General features: G+C 47.6%; 1 protein-coding gene across 1 annotated transcript; it reads left to right on the top strand.

Annotated features, from left to right (window-relative positions):
* Positions 1-1,625: 1,625 nt before the first annotated feature.
* LOC309543959 (uncharacterized protein) lies at positions 1,626-4,349 on the top strand (the record flags this gene model as incomplete). The annotated part of the gene is made up of 2 exons (XM_082276365.1): positions 1,626-2,250; positions 2,959-4,349. The coding sequence occupies 2 exons, from the start codon at positions 1,626-1,628 to the stop codon at positions 4,347-4,349; spliced, it is 2,016 nt and encodes a 671-aa protein (XP_082132491.1).
* Positions 4,350-16,067: the final 11,718 nt, after the last annotated feature.

Here is a 16,067-nt window from a genome sequence, read left to right as displayed (position 1 = left end):
GAGGTTTTGCATCGTGGCCAAAGACCCAGTCCGAATCCTCGATGTCAACGGCTTCTGGACAGGTAAGTGGGCAGTTTCTTGCAGGTTAAGGAGAGAGCCTTCGGGGGATCTCCAACACCTGAAGTCCCACTTCTCTCTGGGAGCCTCCGCAGGACTCCTGTACTACGCAGACATGCCCCATATCTGCCACAGGTGTGGCAAGCATGGCCACGTAAGTATGGAATGTCAGGAACCTTCTTGCAGGTTCTGTCGGGTTGCAGGCCATGAGACCAAGGATTGCCCGAGGTCCAAGACCTGTAACCTCTGCGGATTGGCGGAGCACGTCTACAGAGACTGCCCCCAGAGATCCCGGTCCTACGCTGGAGCCCTGCTCAAGGGCAGAGCCCCAGACAGCGCTGGGAAAAAGAAGCCAGGGGAAAAGACTGCGAAGGAACCTCGGAAAGCCACTGGTGAGTCCCCCCCTCCCCAGGCCCCTACCACCTCCTCCGACCCATCCCTCCCCAACCCCCCTGAGTCGGAGGTGACCTCACCTGCCCCTGCCCCTCCCCCCTCCCAGCCCCCCCCCGCCCTGTCCTCCATGGAGGACTTCCCCACCCTGCCCACCGCCCCCCCCACCCCACCCCCCACCAGCAAAGGCCGAAAACGGAACCTAGACAGCCCGACAACTGAAGAACCCACCAAGCGGCCCACCGTGGCCCAGCAAGATGACATCGCTGGACTGGACCCAGTGGTGGAGGACCTCGAGGACCTTGAGTCTGCGGGGGAAGATGAAGGAGAAATGCAGGAAGGTAAGGATCTGGCTCCCCCAGAGACTGACCTCACCCAGGACCTGATGGACAGCATCCTCGAGGAGAACGGCCTGAACCAGGACACTGGACAGGCACAAGAGGCAGTGGAAGAACCACCCCCCCCTCAGGGGAGGTAAGTTCAGCCCACCTGCTAGCTAGCCCCTTTATCTCCTTTACATGATGGCAGAGATCTCCATCTTTTCCATTAATGTTAGGAACATCAAGGATGCGTCTAGAAGACAGGTGGCGCTGACTTTTCTTTCCACTCAGCAGAGCGATGTCTACATGCTCCAGGAGTGTGCCCTACCCTTCTCGAGGAGGTACACTCATCTGTCCTCCCAGTGGACCCATGGTCCCTCCTACTGGTCCGGGGGTGTCGATTGTAAGTCTGCAGGGGTAGCCATTCTTGTCAGGGGTGGTCGTTTCACGGTTGACTCCGTCCAGGAGCTCGTCTGTGGCCGTCTTTTGGTCGTAGACGGCTCATGGGCGGGAGAGCCAGTTAGGCTCATCAACGTGTACGCCTCCCCAGATAAGAATGAGCGACTGGAGCTTTTCCAGACCCTGCGGACCCAACTCGTCACCACCAGGGCAGTAGTAATCGGCGGTGATTTTAACTGTCCGATTGAGGAGGATGGGCGCAGCTCCAGCATGTACGCAAAGCTCGACACCACGTCTAGGCTGCTCAAGGAGATGATTGCGGAGGCTTCCTTGAAGGACGCCGTGGGATCCATAGGGAAAGGTTCCGTGAACTATTCGTGGTGCCGTCCTGATGGATCTGTGCGTTCTAGGATAGACTTCGTGCTCACCTCCAAGACAGTCAGACATCGCGGGTTCTCCATGGTCCCCTGCTTTTTCTCTGACCACAGGGCCATTCACTTTCGGGGTGACCTGGGCGAGGGCTTTGCCCCCGGTCCGGGCTCCTGGAAGCTGAATGGTACCCTGCTGGAAAATGAGGAACTGCTGGAGGAACTCAGGGAGGCCTACATTACCTGGAAGGAGGACAAGAGGTTCTTCGGAAAGGTAAGCGACTACTGGGAGTTTGTGAAAGTCAAGCTACGCAGCTTCTTTCAGGCAAGGGGACGCCAGCAAGTGTGTGCCAGGAAGAGGGAACTCAGGAGACTGCAACGTCAGATGCAGTCCCTGCAGGACCTTCACCACTGCGGCTGGGACGTTAGGCAGGACCTGGAGGACACCAAGAAGAGCCTGAAAGGACACTTCGAGGAAGAATCCAGGCACCTCGTCTTCCGTTCCAAGGTGGAGAATCTTGAGAAAGGTGAGAAATGTAACTCTTTCTTTTTCAGGAAACTTCACTCAGGACACACTCCCTTGTCTGAGCTGCGGGACGAGACCGGAACACTCCAGAAGGGGAAGGAGGCTGTGATGCAAGTGGTCAGCGACTACTACACCAACCTCTACTCCCCGAAAGAAACAGATACGGCTGAGGCCGACAGGTTCTTGTCAGGTATCACTAACCAAATTGATCCTGCAGGTATGTCGGCAATCAACGCCCCCTTGGCGCTGGAGGAGCTGCACTCTGCCGTCAGATCCTTTAGGCAAGGCAGGACCCCGGGCTGCGACGGTCTCCCAGCGGAGCTCTATGTAGCGCTGTGGGATCTCGTTGGCCCGGACCTGCTCGAGCTGTACGAGGAGATGGTGGTGGAGGGCACAATGCCTCCGTCGCTGAGGGAGGGGATGATCACGATTTTGTATAAGCGTAAGGGGGAGAGAGGGGATCTGAAAAATTGGCGTCCCATCTCTCTCTTGAACGTGGACTACAAAATCCTCGCCAAGGTTCTGGCCAACAGGCTGAAATCTGTCATCGGACAGATCATCCACCCGGATCAGACTTGTGGCATTCCTGGTCGCAGGATTGCGGACAGCCTTGCGCTTGTCCGGGACACGGTCCAGTACATTCGAGGCCGCCGTGTGCACGCGGCCCTGGTCAGTCTTGACCAGGAAAAGGCCTTTGACCGTGTCTCCCATGAGTTTATGTGCAGAGCTCTGCGCAGGTTTGGTCTTGGGGACATGTTTTGTTCGTATGTGAATGTGATGTACAATGACATTTGTAGTACGGTGTTGGTGAATGGCTGGAAAACTGACCCTTTCCCTGTTCTCTCTGGGGTCAGACAAGGCTGCCCTCTCTCACCTCTGCTTTTTGTTTGCTGTATAGAGCTCTTTGCCGAATGCATCCGACAGAACCCAGAGATCAGAGGGATCACCGCACCGGGACCGGACAGAAGGGTTGTCAAGTGCTCACTCTACATGGACGACGTAACGGTGTTCTGTGCTGACCAGCGCTCCATCGACTCGCTCGTCCAGACCTGTGAGGACTTCGGCAAAGCTTCAGGGGCAAAAGTCAACTGCGGGAAGTCAGAGATCATGCTCTTCGGAAAGTGGTTCCTGCCTTCTTCTGCATCAATCCCTTTCAGCATCAAGGCGGACTTCATCAAAATTCTTGGAGTTTGGTTTGGAGCTGAGGGCGCAGCCCTGAAGTCTTGGGAGGAGAGACTGTCCAAGATGAGACAAAAGTTTGGACTATGGAGCCTCAGAGAACTCACCATCGAAGGGAAAACACTGGTACTCCGCAGCGAGATCCTCCCTGTGTTGCAGTACCTCGCCCAGGCCTGGCCCCCCCGGGTCAACACCTGCAAGGCCATCACCAGGGCGGTGTTCCACTTCATCTGGGGCTCCAAGATGGACAGAGTGAAGCGAGCAGTCATGTTCAAGGAACCCCTCAAGGGCGGTAAGGGCGTGCCCGACATCGCAACGTTACTGGGGGTGTTCTTTGCCTGCAACTGCATCCGCAGAACTTTGATTGACAGAACTTCGGACTCTGGAGGCAACTCCATGTCCCGTTTTTTCCTCCTGCCTCTCTGGAGGTCCCTTGGATGGGACAAATGGGACAGCTCCATCCCCTACAACTGGGACACTCCTTGGTACTACTTGGACACTTTCAAGTTCATCAAGGAGCTGGGGCTGCATGGAGTTAAGCCCGACTTGTGGAAGCCAAAAACTATCTACAAGTTGATCAGAGCATCGGACATTGCTGAGACTGTTCCAGGCCTCCCTTCAGCCACTTGCAAAGTGGTCTGGAGGAATGTTTCTTCAAAGAGACTCACCAACAGGCATAAAGATCTGGCGTGGATGGCTGTCCAGGGGGGTTTGCCACTCAGGACATTTATGCATGCCAGAAACTTGTGCAGATACAGGCACTGCCCCTTTTGTATCATCCATGAGGAAACGTCTTACCACGTTTTCTGGGAGTGCTCATTTGCACAGAGCCTGTTGAGGGCCTTGGAACCTGAACTGAGAGACTTTGTCCCACAGACTGCCATCACACATTTTGCTGTGCTGAATGGACTTTTTCATGGGACTTTTTCCCAAGAGGACATTGACAACGCCTGGCGGGTGTTGTGCTGCTTTAAGGACGCTTTATGGTGCGCCAGAAGGCGCCTTATCCACCAGCGGGAGAGGATGTCCATTGAGGACTGTCGCAGACTGGTTCACAGTCTGCTCAGAGACTATAACCTGATGGATCTCATGGAGGAAGAGGAGGTCTGAAGATTTCCCCTTCCCCCACTCTCCCTTGTGTGTCTTTGTCCATTCAATAAAGCTTCGGGCCTGTGATTTCATTCCCCTCCCCTTACCCCACTCTCCCACTCCCCTATCACACCTGTTGCTTTTTGAAATGTAATATTGTTTGATTGATTCATGCTACGTATAGATAACGTTTCTTAGTTTCATGCTTATAGGGGTATTGCGGCGTCATGCATGATGTGATGGCTCGGGGTATCCTTACTCCGCACACCACATCAGGCATCATACCGCAGAATGAATGTATGTGATTGAATGTATTTATTAGTATGACCGGAAATGTATTGTAATGTAGTGTATTTATGCGCTGCGTCGCAGTACAGGGGAGAATGTACCCCGACAAAAGTATTGTTTTTTGTATATCTTTTATGCAAATAAAGATTACATTTTCAACCAAAAAAAATCTGTTCTTATCAGTTTAATATCTGATACGTCCCCTATCTGGGGACCATATATTAAATGGATTTTTAGAACAGGGAGATGGAAGAAGAGCTTGCTCTGTCCACTCCACGCATCGACCTGGTATTGCAGTACCTCCAGGACCGGTGCACCCCTTTCTTATGCAGTTTTCTAAAAAACAGATTGAAATGAAAAACTTAACAAGAAGGTTTTTCTGTCTTTTGCTTGCAATGTTGTTTGCTTGTGTTCTTTCTCGTTGAGTTGTTCGCAGTCCTTTTTTTTTTTTTTTTGTTTTGCAATAAACTGGTATTTAACCCCTGTGTGTTTGTGTTTTTCTTGATTTGTGTCAGTTTCTTGGTCTGTGTTTCCATGCTTCCATCCTTTTCAGCACAATGCATATGCTGCTGCAATGGCAGCTTTTCAGCAGACTGACAATATCTATTCTTTTAATTTGTGTTTCTTTTCTCATGTCATTTTTGTATTTTTGCAAAGTTTATTTCAGTCCACCACCCTTTTCTTACAAACATATAGATAGCAAGGGCCAGAATTTCGACAAGACAGCCAGATAATACACGCAGAGTGTGTGAAGGCCCGATATGAAGCCTACGTACAAGTCGAAGCTACGACAATGCAGAGTCCTGTTGAACGGCTTGACTTTTCTCTACTTCCCTCTCTGTAGTCAATGAGTCGGCTAGTACTCCGACAGTCGAGGGATTTTCTGGCCTGTGTCTCCCTCTAGTGGGTTCCTTTGTCCACGTGAACAGGAGGCGGCTCTATGCAAATCCTAGCCCTCGTTAGGCACACCGATGAGCACCTGATGGATACATGTGTTTGTAATCTGTATTTGGCCTTGCTTGCTTAAAGTTTGGATTGACGAGCAAACTGGCCTTGACCCCGAAGGTGCTAAATGGACAGGTGTCTGGGCGTGTTTAGACCATGGGCTATAGGAAGGAGGAAGTAGGCCTCAGGCATAGCTAGGTGTGAAAGTCTGAGGATTAGTGGCTCTGGGCAAACAGCAGGGAGCCAGACGGGAGGCAGCAGATCTCTGCGAGCGATTGACGTCGCCCTGGACGCCGCTCGCTCGGAAAAGACGATAATTGGGTTATCGCTTCTCGGCCTTTTGGCTAAGATCAAGTGTAGTATCTGTTCTTATCAGTTTAATATCTGATACGTCCCCTATCTGGGGACCATATATTAAATGGATTTTTAGAACAGGGAGATGGAAGAAGAGCTTGCTCTGTCCACTCCACGCATCGACCTGGTATTGCAGTACCTCCAGGACCGGTGCACCCCTTTCTTATGCAGTTTTCTAAAAAACAGATTGAAATGAAAAACTTAACAAGAAGGTTTTTCTGTCTTTTGCTTGCAATGTTGTTTGCTTGTGTTCTTTCTCGTTGAGTTGTTCGCAGTCCTTTTTTTTTTTTTTTTGTTTTGCAATAAACTGGTATTTAACCCCTGTGTGTTTGTGTTTTTCTTGATTTGTGTCAGTTTCTTGGTCTGTGTTTCCATGCTTCCATCCTTTTCAGCACAATGCATATGCTGCTGCAATGGCAGCTTTTCAGCAGACTGACAATATCTATTCTTTTAATTTGTGTTTCTTTTCTCATGTCATTTTTGTATTTTTGCAAAGTTTATTTCAGTCCACCACCCTTTTCTTACAAACATATAGATAGCAAGGGCCAGAATTTCGACAAGACAGCCAGATAATACACGCAGAGTGTGTGAAGGCCCGATATGAAGCCTACGTACAAGTCGAAGCTACGACAATGCAGAGTCCTGTTGAACGGCTTGACTTTTCTCTACTTCCCTCTCTGTAGTCAATGAGTCGGCTAGTACTCCGACAGTCGAGGGATTTTCTGGCCTGTGTCTCCCTCTAGTGGGTTCCTTTGTCCACGTGAACAGGAGGCGGCTCTATGCAAATCCTAGCCCTCGTTAGGCACACCGATGAGCACCTGATGGATACATGTGTTTGTAATCTGTATTTGGCCTTGCTTGCTTAAAGTTTGGATTGACGAGCAAACTGGCCTTGACCCCGAAGGTGCTAAATGGACAGGTGTCTGGGCGTGTTTAGACCATGGGCTATAGGAAGGAGGAAGTAGGCCTCAGGCATAGCTAGGTGTGAAAGTCTGAGGATTAGTGGCTCTGGGCAAACAGCAGGGAGCCAGACGGGAGGCAGCAGATCTCTGCGAGCGATTGACGTCGCCCTGGACGCCGCTCGCTCGGAAAAGACGATAATTGGGTTATCGCTTCTCGGCCTTTTGGCTAAGATCAAGTGTAGTATCTGTTCTTATCAGTTTAATATCTGATACGTCCCCTATCTGGGGACCATATATTAAATGGATTTTTAGAACAGGGAGATGGAAGAAGAGCTTGCTCTGTCCACTCCACGCATCGACCTGGTATTGCAGTACCTCCAGGACCGGTGCACCCCTTTCTTATGCAGTTTTCTAAAAAACAGATTGAAATGAAAAACTTAACAAGAAGGTTTTTCTGTCTTTTGCTTGCAATGTTGTTTGCTTGTGTTCTTTCTCGTTGAGTTGTTCGCAGTCCTTTTTTTTTTTTTTTTGTTTTGCAATAAACTGGTATTTAACCCCTGTGTGTTTGTGTTTTTCTTGATTTGTGTCAGTTTCTTGGTCTGTGTTTCCATGCTTCCATCCTTTTCAGCACAATGCATATGCTGCTGCAATGGCAGCTTTTCAGCAGACTGACAATATCTATTCTTTTAATTTGTGTTTCTTTTCTCATGTCATTTTTGTATTTTTGCAAAGTTTATTTCAGTCCACCACCCTTTTCTTACAAACATATAGATAGCAAGGGCCAGAATTTCGACAAGACAGCCAGATAATACACGCAGAGTGTGTGAAGGCCCGATATGAAGCCTACGTACAAGTCGAAGCTACGACAATGCAGAGTCCTGTTGAACGGCTTGACTTTTCTCTACTTCCCTCTCTGTAGTCAATGAGTCGGCTAGTACTCCGACAGTCGAGGGATTTTCTGGCCTGTGTCTCCCTCTAGTGGGTTCCTTTGTCCACGTGAACAGGAGGCGGCTCTATGCAAATCCTAGCCCTCGTTAGGCACACCGATGAGCACCTGATGGATACATGTGTTTGTAATCTGTATTTGGCCTTGCTTGCTTAAAGTTTGGATTGACGAGCAAACTGGCCTTGACCCCGAAGGTGCTAAATGGACAGGTGTCTGGGCGTGTTTAGACCATGGGCTATAGGAAGGAGGAAGTAGGCCTCAGGCATAGCTAGGTGTGAAAGTCTGAGGATTAGTGGCTCTGGGCAAACAGCAGGGAGCCAGACGGGAGGCAGCAGATCTCTGCGAGCGATTGACGTCGCCCTGGACGCCGCTCGCTCGGAAAAGACGATAATTGGGTTATCGCTTCTCGGCCTTTTGGCTAAGATCAAGTGTAGTATCTGTTCTTATCAGTTTAATATCTGATACGTCCCCTATCTGGGGACCATATATTAAATGGATTTTTAGAACAGGGAGATGGAAGAAGAGCTTGCTCTGTCCACTCCACGCATCGACCTGGTATTGCAGTACCTCCAGGACCGGTGCACCCCTTTCTTATGCAGTTTTCTAAAAAACAGATTGAAATGAAAAACTTAACAAGAAGGTTTTTCTGTCTTTTGCTTGCAATGTTGTTTGCTTGTGTTCTTTCTCGTTGAGTTGTTCGCAGTCCTTTTTTTTTTTTTTTTGTTTTGCAATAAACTGGTATTTAACCCCTGTGTGTTTGTGTTTTTCTTGATTTGTGTCAGTTTCTTGGTCTGTGTTTCCATGCTTCCATCCTTTTCAGCACAATGCATATGCTGCTGCAATGGCAGCTTTTCAGCAGACTGACAATATCTATTCTTTTAATTTGTGTTTCTTTTCTCATGTCATTTTTGTATTTTTGCAAAGTTTATTTCAGTCCACCACCCTTTTCTTACAAACATATAGATAGCAAGGGCCAGAATTTCGACAAGACAGCCAGATAATACACGCAGAGTGTGTGAAGGCCCGATATGAAGCCTACGTACAAGTCGAAGCTACGACAATGCAGAGTCCTGTTGAACGGCTTGACTTTTCTCTACTTCCCTCTCTGTAGTCAATGAGTCGGCTAGTACTCCGACAGTCGAGGGATTTTCTGGCCTGTGTCTCCCTCTAGTGGGTTCCTTTGTCCACGTGAACAGGAGGCGGCTCTATGCAAATCCTAGCCCTCGTTAGGCACACCGATGAGCACCTGATGGATACATGTGTTTGTAATCTGTATTTGGCCTTGCTTGCTTAAAGTTTGGATTGACGAGCAAACTGGCCTTGACCCCGAAGGTGCTAAATGGACAGGTGTCTGGGCGTGTTTAGACCATGGGCTATAGGAAGGAGGAAGTAGGCCTCAGGCATAGCTAGGTGTGAAAGTCTGAGGATTAGTGGCTCTGGGCAAACAGCAGGGAGCCAGACGGGAGGCAGCAGATCTCTGCGAGCGATTGACGTCGCCCTGGACGCCGCTCGCTCGGAAAAGACGATAATTGGGTTATCGCTTCTCGGCCTTTTGGCTAAGATCAAGTGTAGTATCTGTTCTTATCAGTTTAATATCTGATACGTCCCCTATCTGGGGACCATATATTAAATGGATTTTTAGAACAGGGAGATGGAAGAAGAGCTTGCTCTGTCCACTCCACGCATCGACCTGGTATTGCAGTACCTCCAGGACCGGTGCACCCCTTTCTTATGCAGTTTTCTAAAAAACAGATTGAAATGAAAAACTTAACAAGAAGGTTTTTCTGTCTTTTGCTTGCAATGTTGTTTGCTTGTGTTCTTTCTCGTTGAGTTGTTCGCAGTCCTTTTTTTTTTTTTTTTGTTTTGCAATAAACTGGTATTTAACCCCTGTGTGTTTGTGTTTTTCTTGATTTGTGTCAGTTTCTTGGTCTGTGTTTCCATGCTTCCATCCTTTTCAGCACAATGCATATGCTGCTGCAATGGCAGCTTTTCAGCAGACTGACAATATCTATTCTTTTAATTTGTGTTTCTTTTCTCATGTCATTTTTGTATTTTTGCAAAGTTTATTTCAGTCCACCACCCTTTTCTTACAAACATATAGATAGCAAGGGCCAGAATTTCGACAAGACAGCCAGATAATACACGCAGAGTGTGTGAAGGCCCGATATGAAGCCTACGTACAAGTCGAAGCTACGACAATGCAGAGTCCTGTTGAACGGCTTGACTTTTCTCTACTTCCCTCTCTGTAGTCAATGAGTCGGCTAGTACTCCGACAGTCGAGGGATTTTCTGGCCTGTGTCTCCCTCTAGTGGGTTCCTTTGTCCACGTGAACAGGAGGCGGCTCTATGCAAATCCTAGCCCTCGTTAGGCACACCGATGAGCACCTGATGGATACATGTGTTTGTAATCTGTATTTGGCCTTGCTTGCTTAAAGTTTGGATTGACGAGCAAACTGGCCTTGACCCCGAAGGTGCTAAATGGACAGGTGTCTGGGCGTGTTTAGACCATGGGCTATAGGAAGGAGGAAGTAGGCCTCAGGCATAGCTAGGTGTGAAAGTCTGAGGATTAGTGGCTCTGGGCAAACAGCAGGGAGCCAGACGGGAGGCAGCAGATCTCTGCGAGCGATTGACGTCGCCCTGGACGCCGCTCGCTCGGAAAAGACGATAATTGGGTTATCGCTTCTCGGCCTTTTGGCTAAGATCAAGTGTAGTATCTGTTCTTATCAGTTTAATATCTGATACGTCCCCTATCTGGGGACCATATATTAAATGGATTTTTAGAACAGGGAGATGGAAGAAGAGCTTGCTCTGTCCACTCCACGCATCGACCTGGTATTGCAGTACCTCCAGGACCGGTGCACCCCTTTCTTATGCAGTTTTCTAAAAAACAGATTGAAATGAAAAACTTAACAAGAAGGTTTTTCTGTCTTTTGCTTGCAATGTTGTTTGCTTGTGTTCTTTCTCGTTGAGTTGTTCGCAGTCCTTTTTTTTTTTTTTTTGTTTTGCAATAAACTGGTATTTAACCCCTGTGTGTTTGTGTTTTTCTTGATTTGTGTCAGTTTCTTGGTCTGTGTTTCCATGCTTCCATCCTTTTCAGCACAATGCATATGCTGCTGCAATGGCAGCTTTTCAGCAGACTGACAATATCTATTCTTTTAATTTGTGTTTCTTTTCTCATGTCATTTTTGTATTTTTGCAAAGTTTATTTCAGTCCACCACCCTTTTCTTACAAACATATAGATAGCAAGGGCCAGAATTTCGACAAGACAGCCAGATAATACACGCAGAGTGTGTGAAGGCCCGATATGAAGCCTACGTACAAGTCGAAGCTACGACAATGCAGAGTCCTGTTGAACGGCTTGACTTTTCTCTACTTCCCTCTCTGTAGTCAATGAGTCGGCTAGTACTCCGACAGTCGAGGGATTTTCTGGCCTGTGTCTCCCTCTAGTGGGTTCCTTTGTCCACGTGAACAGGAGGCGGCTCTATGCAAATCCTAGCCCTCGTTAGGCACACCGATGAGCACCTGATGGATACATGTGTTTGTAATCTGTATTTGGCCTTGCTTGCTTAAAGTTTGGATTGACGAGCAAACTGGCCTTGACCCCGAAGGTGCTAAATGGACAGGTGTCTGGGCGTGTTTAGACCATGGGCTATAGGAAGGAGGAAGTAGGCCTCAGGCATAGCTAGGTGTGAAAGTCTGAGGATTAGTGGCTCTGGGCAAACAGCAGGGAGCCAGACGGGAGGCAGCAGATCTCTGCGAGCGATTGACGTCGCCCTGGACGCCGCTCGCTCGGAAAAGACGATAATTGGGTTATCGCTTCTCGGCCTTTTGGCTAAGATCAAGTGTAGTATCTGTTCTTATCAGTTTAATATCTGATACGTCCCCTATCTGGGGACCATATATTAAATGGATTTTTAGAACAGGGAGATGGAAGAAGAGCTTGCTCTGTCCACTCCACGCATCGACCTGGTATTGCAGTACCTCCAGGACCGGTGCACCCCTTTCTTATGCAGTTTTCTAAAAAACAGATTGAAATGAAAAACTTAACAAGAAGGTTTTTCTGTCTTTTGCTTGCAATGTTGTTTGCTTGTGTTCTTTCTCGTTGAGTTGTTCGCAGTCCTTTTTTTTTTTTTTTTGTTTTGCAATAAACTGGTATTTAACCCCTGTGTGTTTGTGTTTTTCTTGATTTGTGTCAGTTTCTTGGTCTGTGTTTCCATGCTTCCATCCTTTTCAGCACAATGCATATGCTGCTGCAATGGCAGCTTTTCAGCAGACTGACAATATCTATTCTTTTAATTTGTGTTTCTTTTCTCATGTCATTTTTGTATTTTTGCAAAGTTTATTTCAGTCCACCACCCTTTTCTTACAAACATATAGATAGCAAGGGCCAGAATTTCGACAAGACAGCCAGATAATACACGCAGAGTGTGTGAAGGCCCGATATGAAGCCTACGTACAAGTCGAAGCTACGACAATGCAGAGTCCTGTTGAACGGCTTGACTTTTCTCTACTTCCCTCTCTGTAGTCAATGAGTCGGCTAGTACTCCGACAGTCGAGGGATTTTCTGGCCTGTGTCTCCCTCTAGTGGGTTCCTTTGTCCACGTGAACAGGAGGCGGCTCTATGCAAATCCTAGCCCTCGTTAGGCACACCGATGAGCACCTGATGGATACATGTGTTTGTAATCTGTATTTGGCCTTGCTTGCTTAAAGTTTGGATTGACGAGCAAACTGGCCTTGACCCCGAAGGTGCTAAATGGACAGGTGTCTGGGCGTGTTTAGACCATGGGCTATAGGAAGGAGGAAGTAGGCCTCAGGCATAGCTAGGTGTGAAAGTCTGAGGATTAGTGGCTCTGGGCAAACAGCAGGGAGCCAGACGGGAGGCAGCAGATCTCTGCGAGCGATTGACGTCGCCCTGGACGCCGCTCGCTCGGAAAAGACGATAATTGGGTTATCGCTTCTCGGCCTTTTGGCTAAGATCAAGTGTAGTATCTGTTCTTATCAGTTTAATATCTGATACGTCCCCTATCTGGGGACCATATATTAAATGGATTTTTAGAACAGGGAGATGGAAGAAGAGCTTGCTCTGTCCACTCCACGCATCGACCTGGTATTGCAGTACCTCCAGGACCGGTGCACCCCTTTCTTATGCAGTTTTCTAAAAAACAGATTGAAATGAAAAACTTAACAAGAAGGTTTTTCTGTCTTTTGCTTGCAATGTTGTTTGCTTGTGTTCTTTCTCGTTGAGTTGTTCGCAGTCCTTTTTTTTTTTTTTTTGTTTTGCAATAAACTGGTATTTAACCCCTGTGTGTTTGTGTTTTTCTTGATTTGTGTCAGTTTCTTGGTCTGTGTTTCCATGCTTCCATCCTTTTCAGCACAATGCATATGCTGCTGCAATGGCAGCTTTTCAGCAGACTGACAATATCTATTCTTTTAATTTGTGTTTCTTTTCTCATGTCATTTTTGTATTTTTGCAAAGTTTATTTCAGTCCACCACCCTTTTCTTACAAACATATAGATAGCAAGGGCCAGAATTTCGACAAGACAGCCAGATAATACACGCAGAGTGTGTGAAGGCCCGATATGAAGCCTACGTACAAGTCGAAGCTACGACAATGCAGAGTCCTGTTGAACGGCTTGACTTTTCTCTACTTCCCTCTCTGTAGTCAATGAGTCGGCTAGTACTCCGACAGTCGAGGGATTTTCTGGCCTGTGTCTCCCTCTAGTGGGTTCCTTTGTCCACGTGAACAGGAGGCGGCTCTATGCAAATCCTAGCCCTCGTTAGGCACACCGATGAGCACCTGATGGATACATGTGTTTGTAATCTGTATTTGGCCTTGCTTGCTTAAAGTTTGGATTGACGAGCAAACTGGCCTTGACCCCGAAGGTGCTAAATGGACAGGTGTCTGGGCGTGTTTAGACCATGGGCTATAGGAAGGAGGAAGTAGGCCTCAGGCATAGCTAGGTGTGAAAGTCTGAGGATTAGTGGCTCTGGGCAAACAGCAGGGAGCCAGACGGGAGGCAGCAGATCTCTGCGAGCGATTGACGTCGCCCTGGACGCCGCTCGCTCGGAAAAGACGATAATTGGGTTATCGCTTCTCGGCCTTTTGGCTAAGATCAAGTGTAGTATCTGTTCTTATCAGTTTAATATCTGATACGTCCCCTATCTGGGGACCATATATTAAATGGATTTTTAGAACAGGGAGATGGAAGAAGAGCTTGCTCTGTCCACTCCACGCATCGACCTGGTATTGCAGTACCTCCAGGACCGGTGCACCCCTTTCTTATGCAGTTTTCTAAAAAACAGATTGAAATGAAAAACTTAACAAGAAGGTTTTTCTGTCTTTTGCTTGCAATGTTGTTTGCTTGTGTTCTTTCTCGTTGAGTTGTTCGCAGTCCTTTTTTTTTTTTTTTTGTTTTGCAATAAACTGGTATTTAACCCCTGTGTGTTTGTGTTTTTCTTGATTTGTGTCAGTTTCTTGGTCTGTGTTTCCATGCTTCCATCCTTTTCAGCACAATGCATATGCTGCTGCAATGGCAGCTTTTCAGCAGACTGACAATATCTATTCTTTTAATTTGTGTTTCTTTTCTCATGTCATTTTTGTATTTTTGCAAAGTTTATTTCAGTCCACCACCCTTTTCTTACAAACATATAGATAGCAAGGGCCAGAATTTCGACAAGACAGCCAGATAATACACGCAGAGTGTGTGAAGGCCCGATATGAAGCCTACGTACAAGTCGAAGCTACGACAATGCAGAGTCCTGTTGAACGGCTTGACTTTTCTCTACTTCCCTCTCTGTAGTCAATGAGTCGGCTAGTACTCCGACAGTCGAGGGATTTTCTGGCCTGTGTCTCCCTCTAGTGGGTTCCTTTGTCCACGTGAACAGGAGGCGGCTCTATGCAAATCCTAGCCCTCGTTAGGCACACCGATGAGCACCTGATGGATACATGTGTTTGTAATCTGTATTTGGCCTTGCTTGCTTAAAGTTTGGATTGACGAGCAAACTGGCCTTGACCCCGAAGGTGCTAAATGGACAGGTGTCTGGGCGTGTTTAGACCATGGGCTATAGGAAGGAGGAAGTAGGCCTCAGGCATAGCTAGGTGTGAAAGTCTGAGGATTAGTGGCTCTGGGCAAACAGCAGGGAGCCAGACGGGAGGCAGCAGATCTCTGCGAGCGATTGACGTCGCCCTGGACGCCGCTCGCTCGGAAAAGACGATAATTGGGTTATCGCTTCTCGGCCTTTTGGCTAAGATCAAGTGTAGTATCTGTTCTTATCAGTTTAATATCTGATACGTCCCCTATCTGGGGACCATATATTAAATGGATTTTTAGAACAGGGAGATGGAAGAAGAGCTTGCTCTGTCCACTCCACGCATCGACCTGGTATTGCAGTACCTCCAGGACCGGTGCACCCCTTTCTTATGCAGTTTTCTAAAAAACAGATTGAAATGAAAAACTTAACAAGAAGGTTTTTCTGTCTTTTGCTTGCAATGTTGTTTGCTTGTGTTCTTTCTCGTTGAGTTGTTCGCAGTCCTTTTTTTTTTTTTTTTGTTTTGCAATAAACTGGTATTTAACCCCTGTGTGTTTGTGTTTTTCTTGATTTGTGTCAGTTTCTTGGTCTGTGTTTCCATGCTTCCATCCTTTTCAGCACAATGCATATGCTGCTGCAATGGCAGCTTTTCAGCAGACTGACAATATCTATTCTTTTAATTTGTGTTTCTTTTCTCATGTCATTTTTGTATTTTTGCAAAGTTTATTTCAGTCCACCACCCTTTTCTTACAAACATATAGATAGCAAGGGCCAGAATTTCGACAAGACAGCCAGATAATACACGCAGAGTGTGTGAAGGCCCGATATGAAGCCTACGTACAAGTCGAAGCTACGACAATGCAGAGTCCTGTTGAACGGCTTGACTTTTCTCTACTTCCCTCTCTGTAGTCAATGAGTCGGCTAGTACTCCGACAGTCGAGGGATTTTCTGGCCTGTGTCTCCCTCTAGTGGGTTCCTTTGTCCACGTGAACAGGAGGCGGCTCTATGCAAATCCTAGCCCTCGTTAGGCACACCGATGAGCACCTGATGGATACATGTGTTTGTAATCTGTATTTGGCCTTGCTTGCTTAAAGTTTGGATTGACGAGCAAACTGGCCTTGACCCCGAAGGTGCTAAATGGACAGGTGTCTGGGCGTGTTTAGACCATGGGCTATAGGAAGGAGGAAGTAGGCCTCAGGCATAGCTAGGTGTGAAAGTCTGAGGATTAGTGGCTCTGGGCAAACAGCAGGGAGCCAGACGGGAGGCAGCAGATC

Source organism: Pelophylax lessonae (assembly GCF_965119305.1).
Source record: "Pelophylax lessonae genome assembly, contig: HAP1_SCAFFOLD_532, whole genome shotgun sequence".
Taxonomy (NCBI): Eukaryota; Metazoa; Chordata; class Amphibia; order Anura; family Ranidae; genus Pelophylax; species Pelophylax lessonae.
This window is presented reverse-complemented; position numbering and strand designations above follow the sequence as displayed.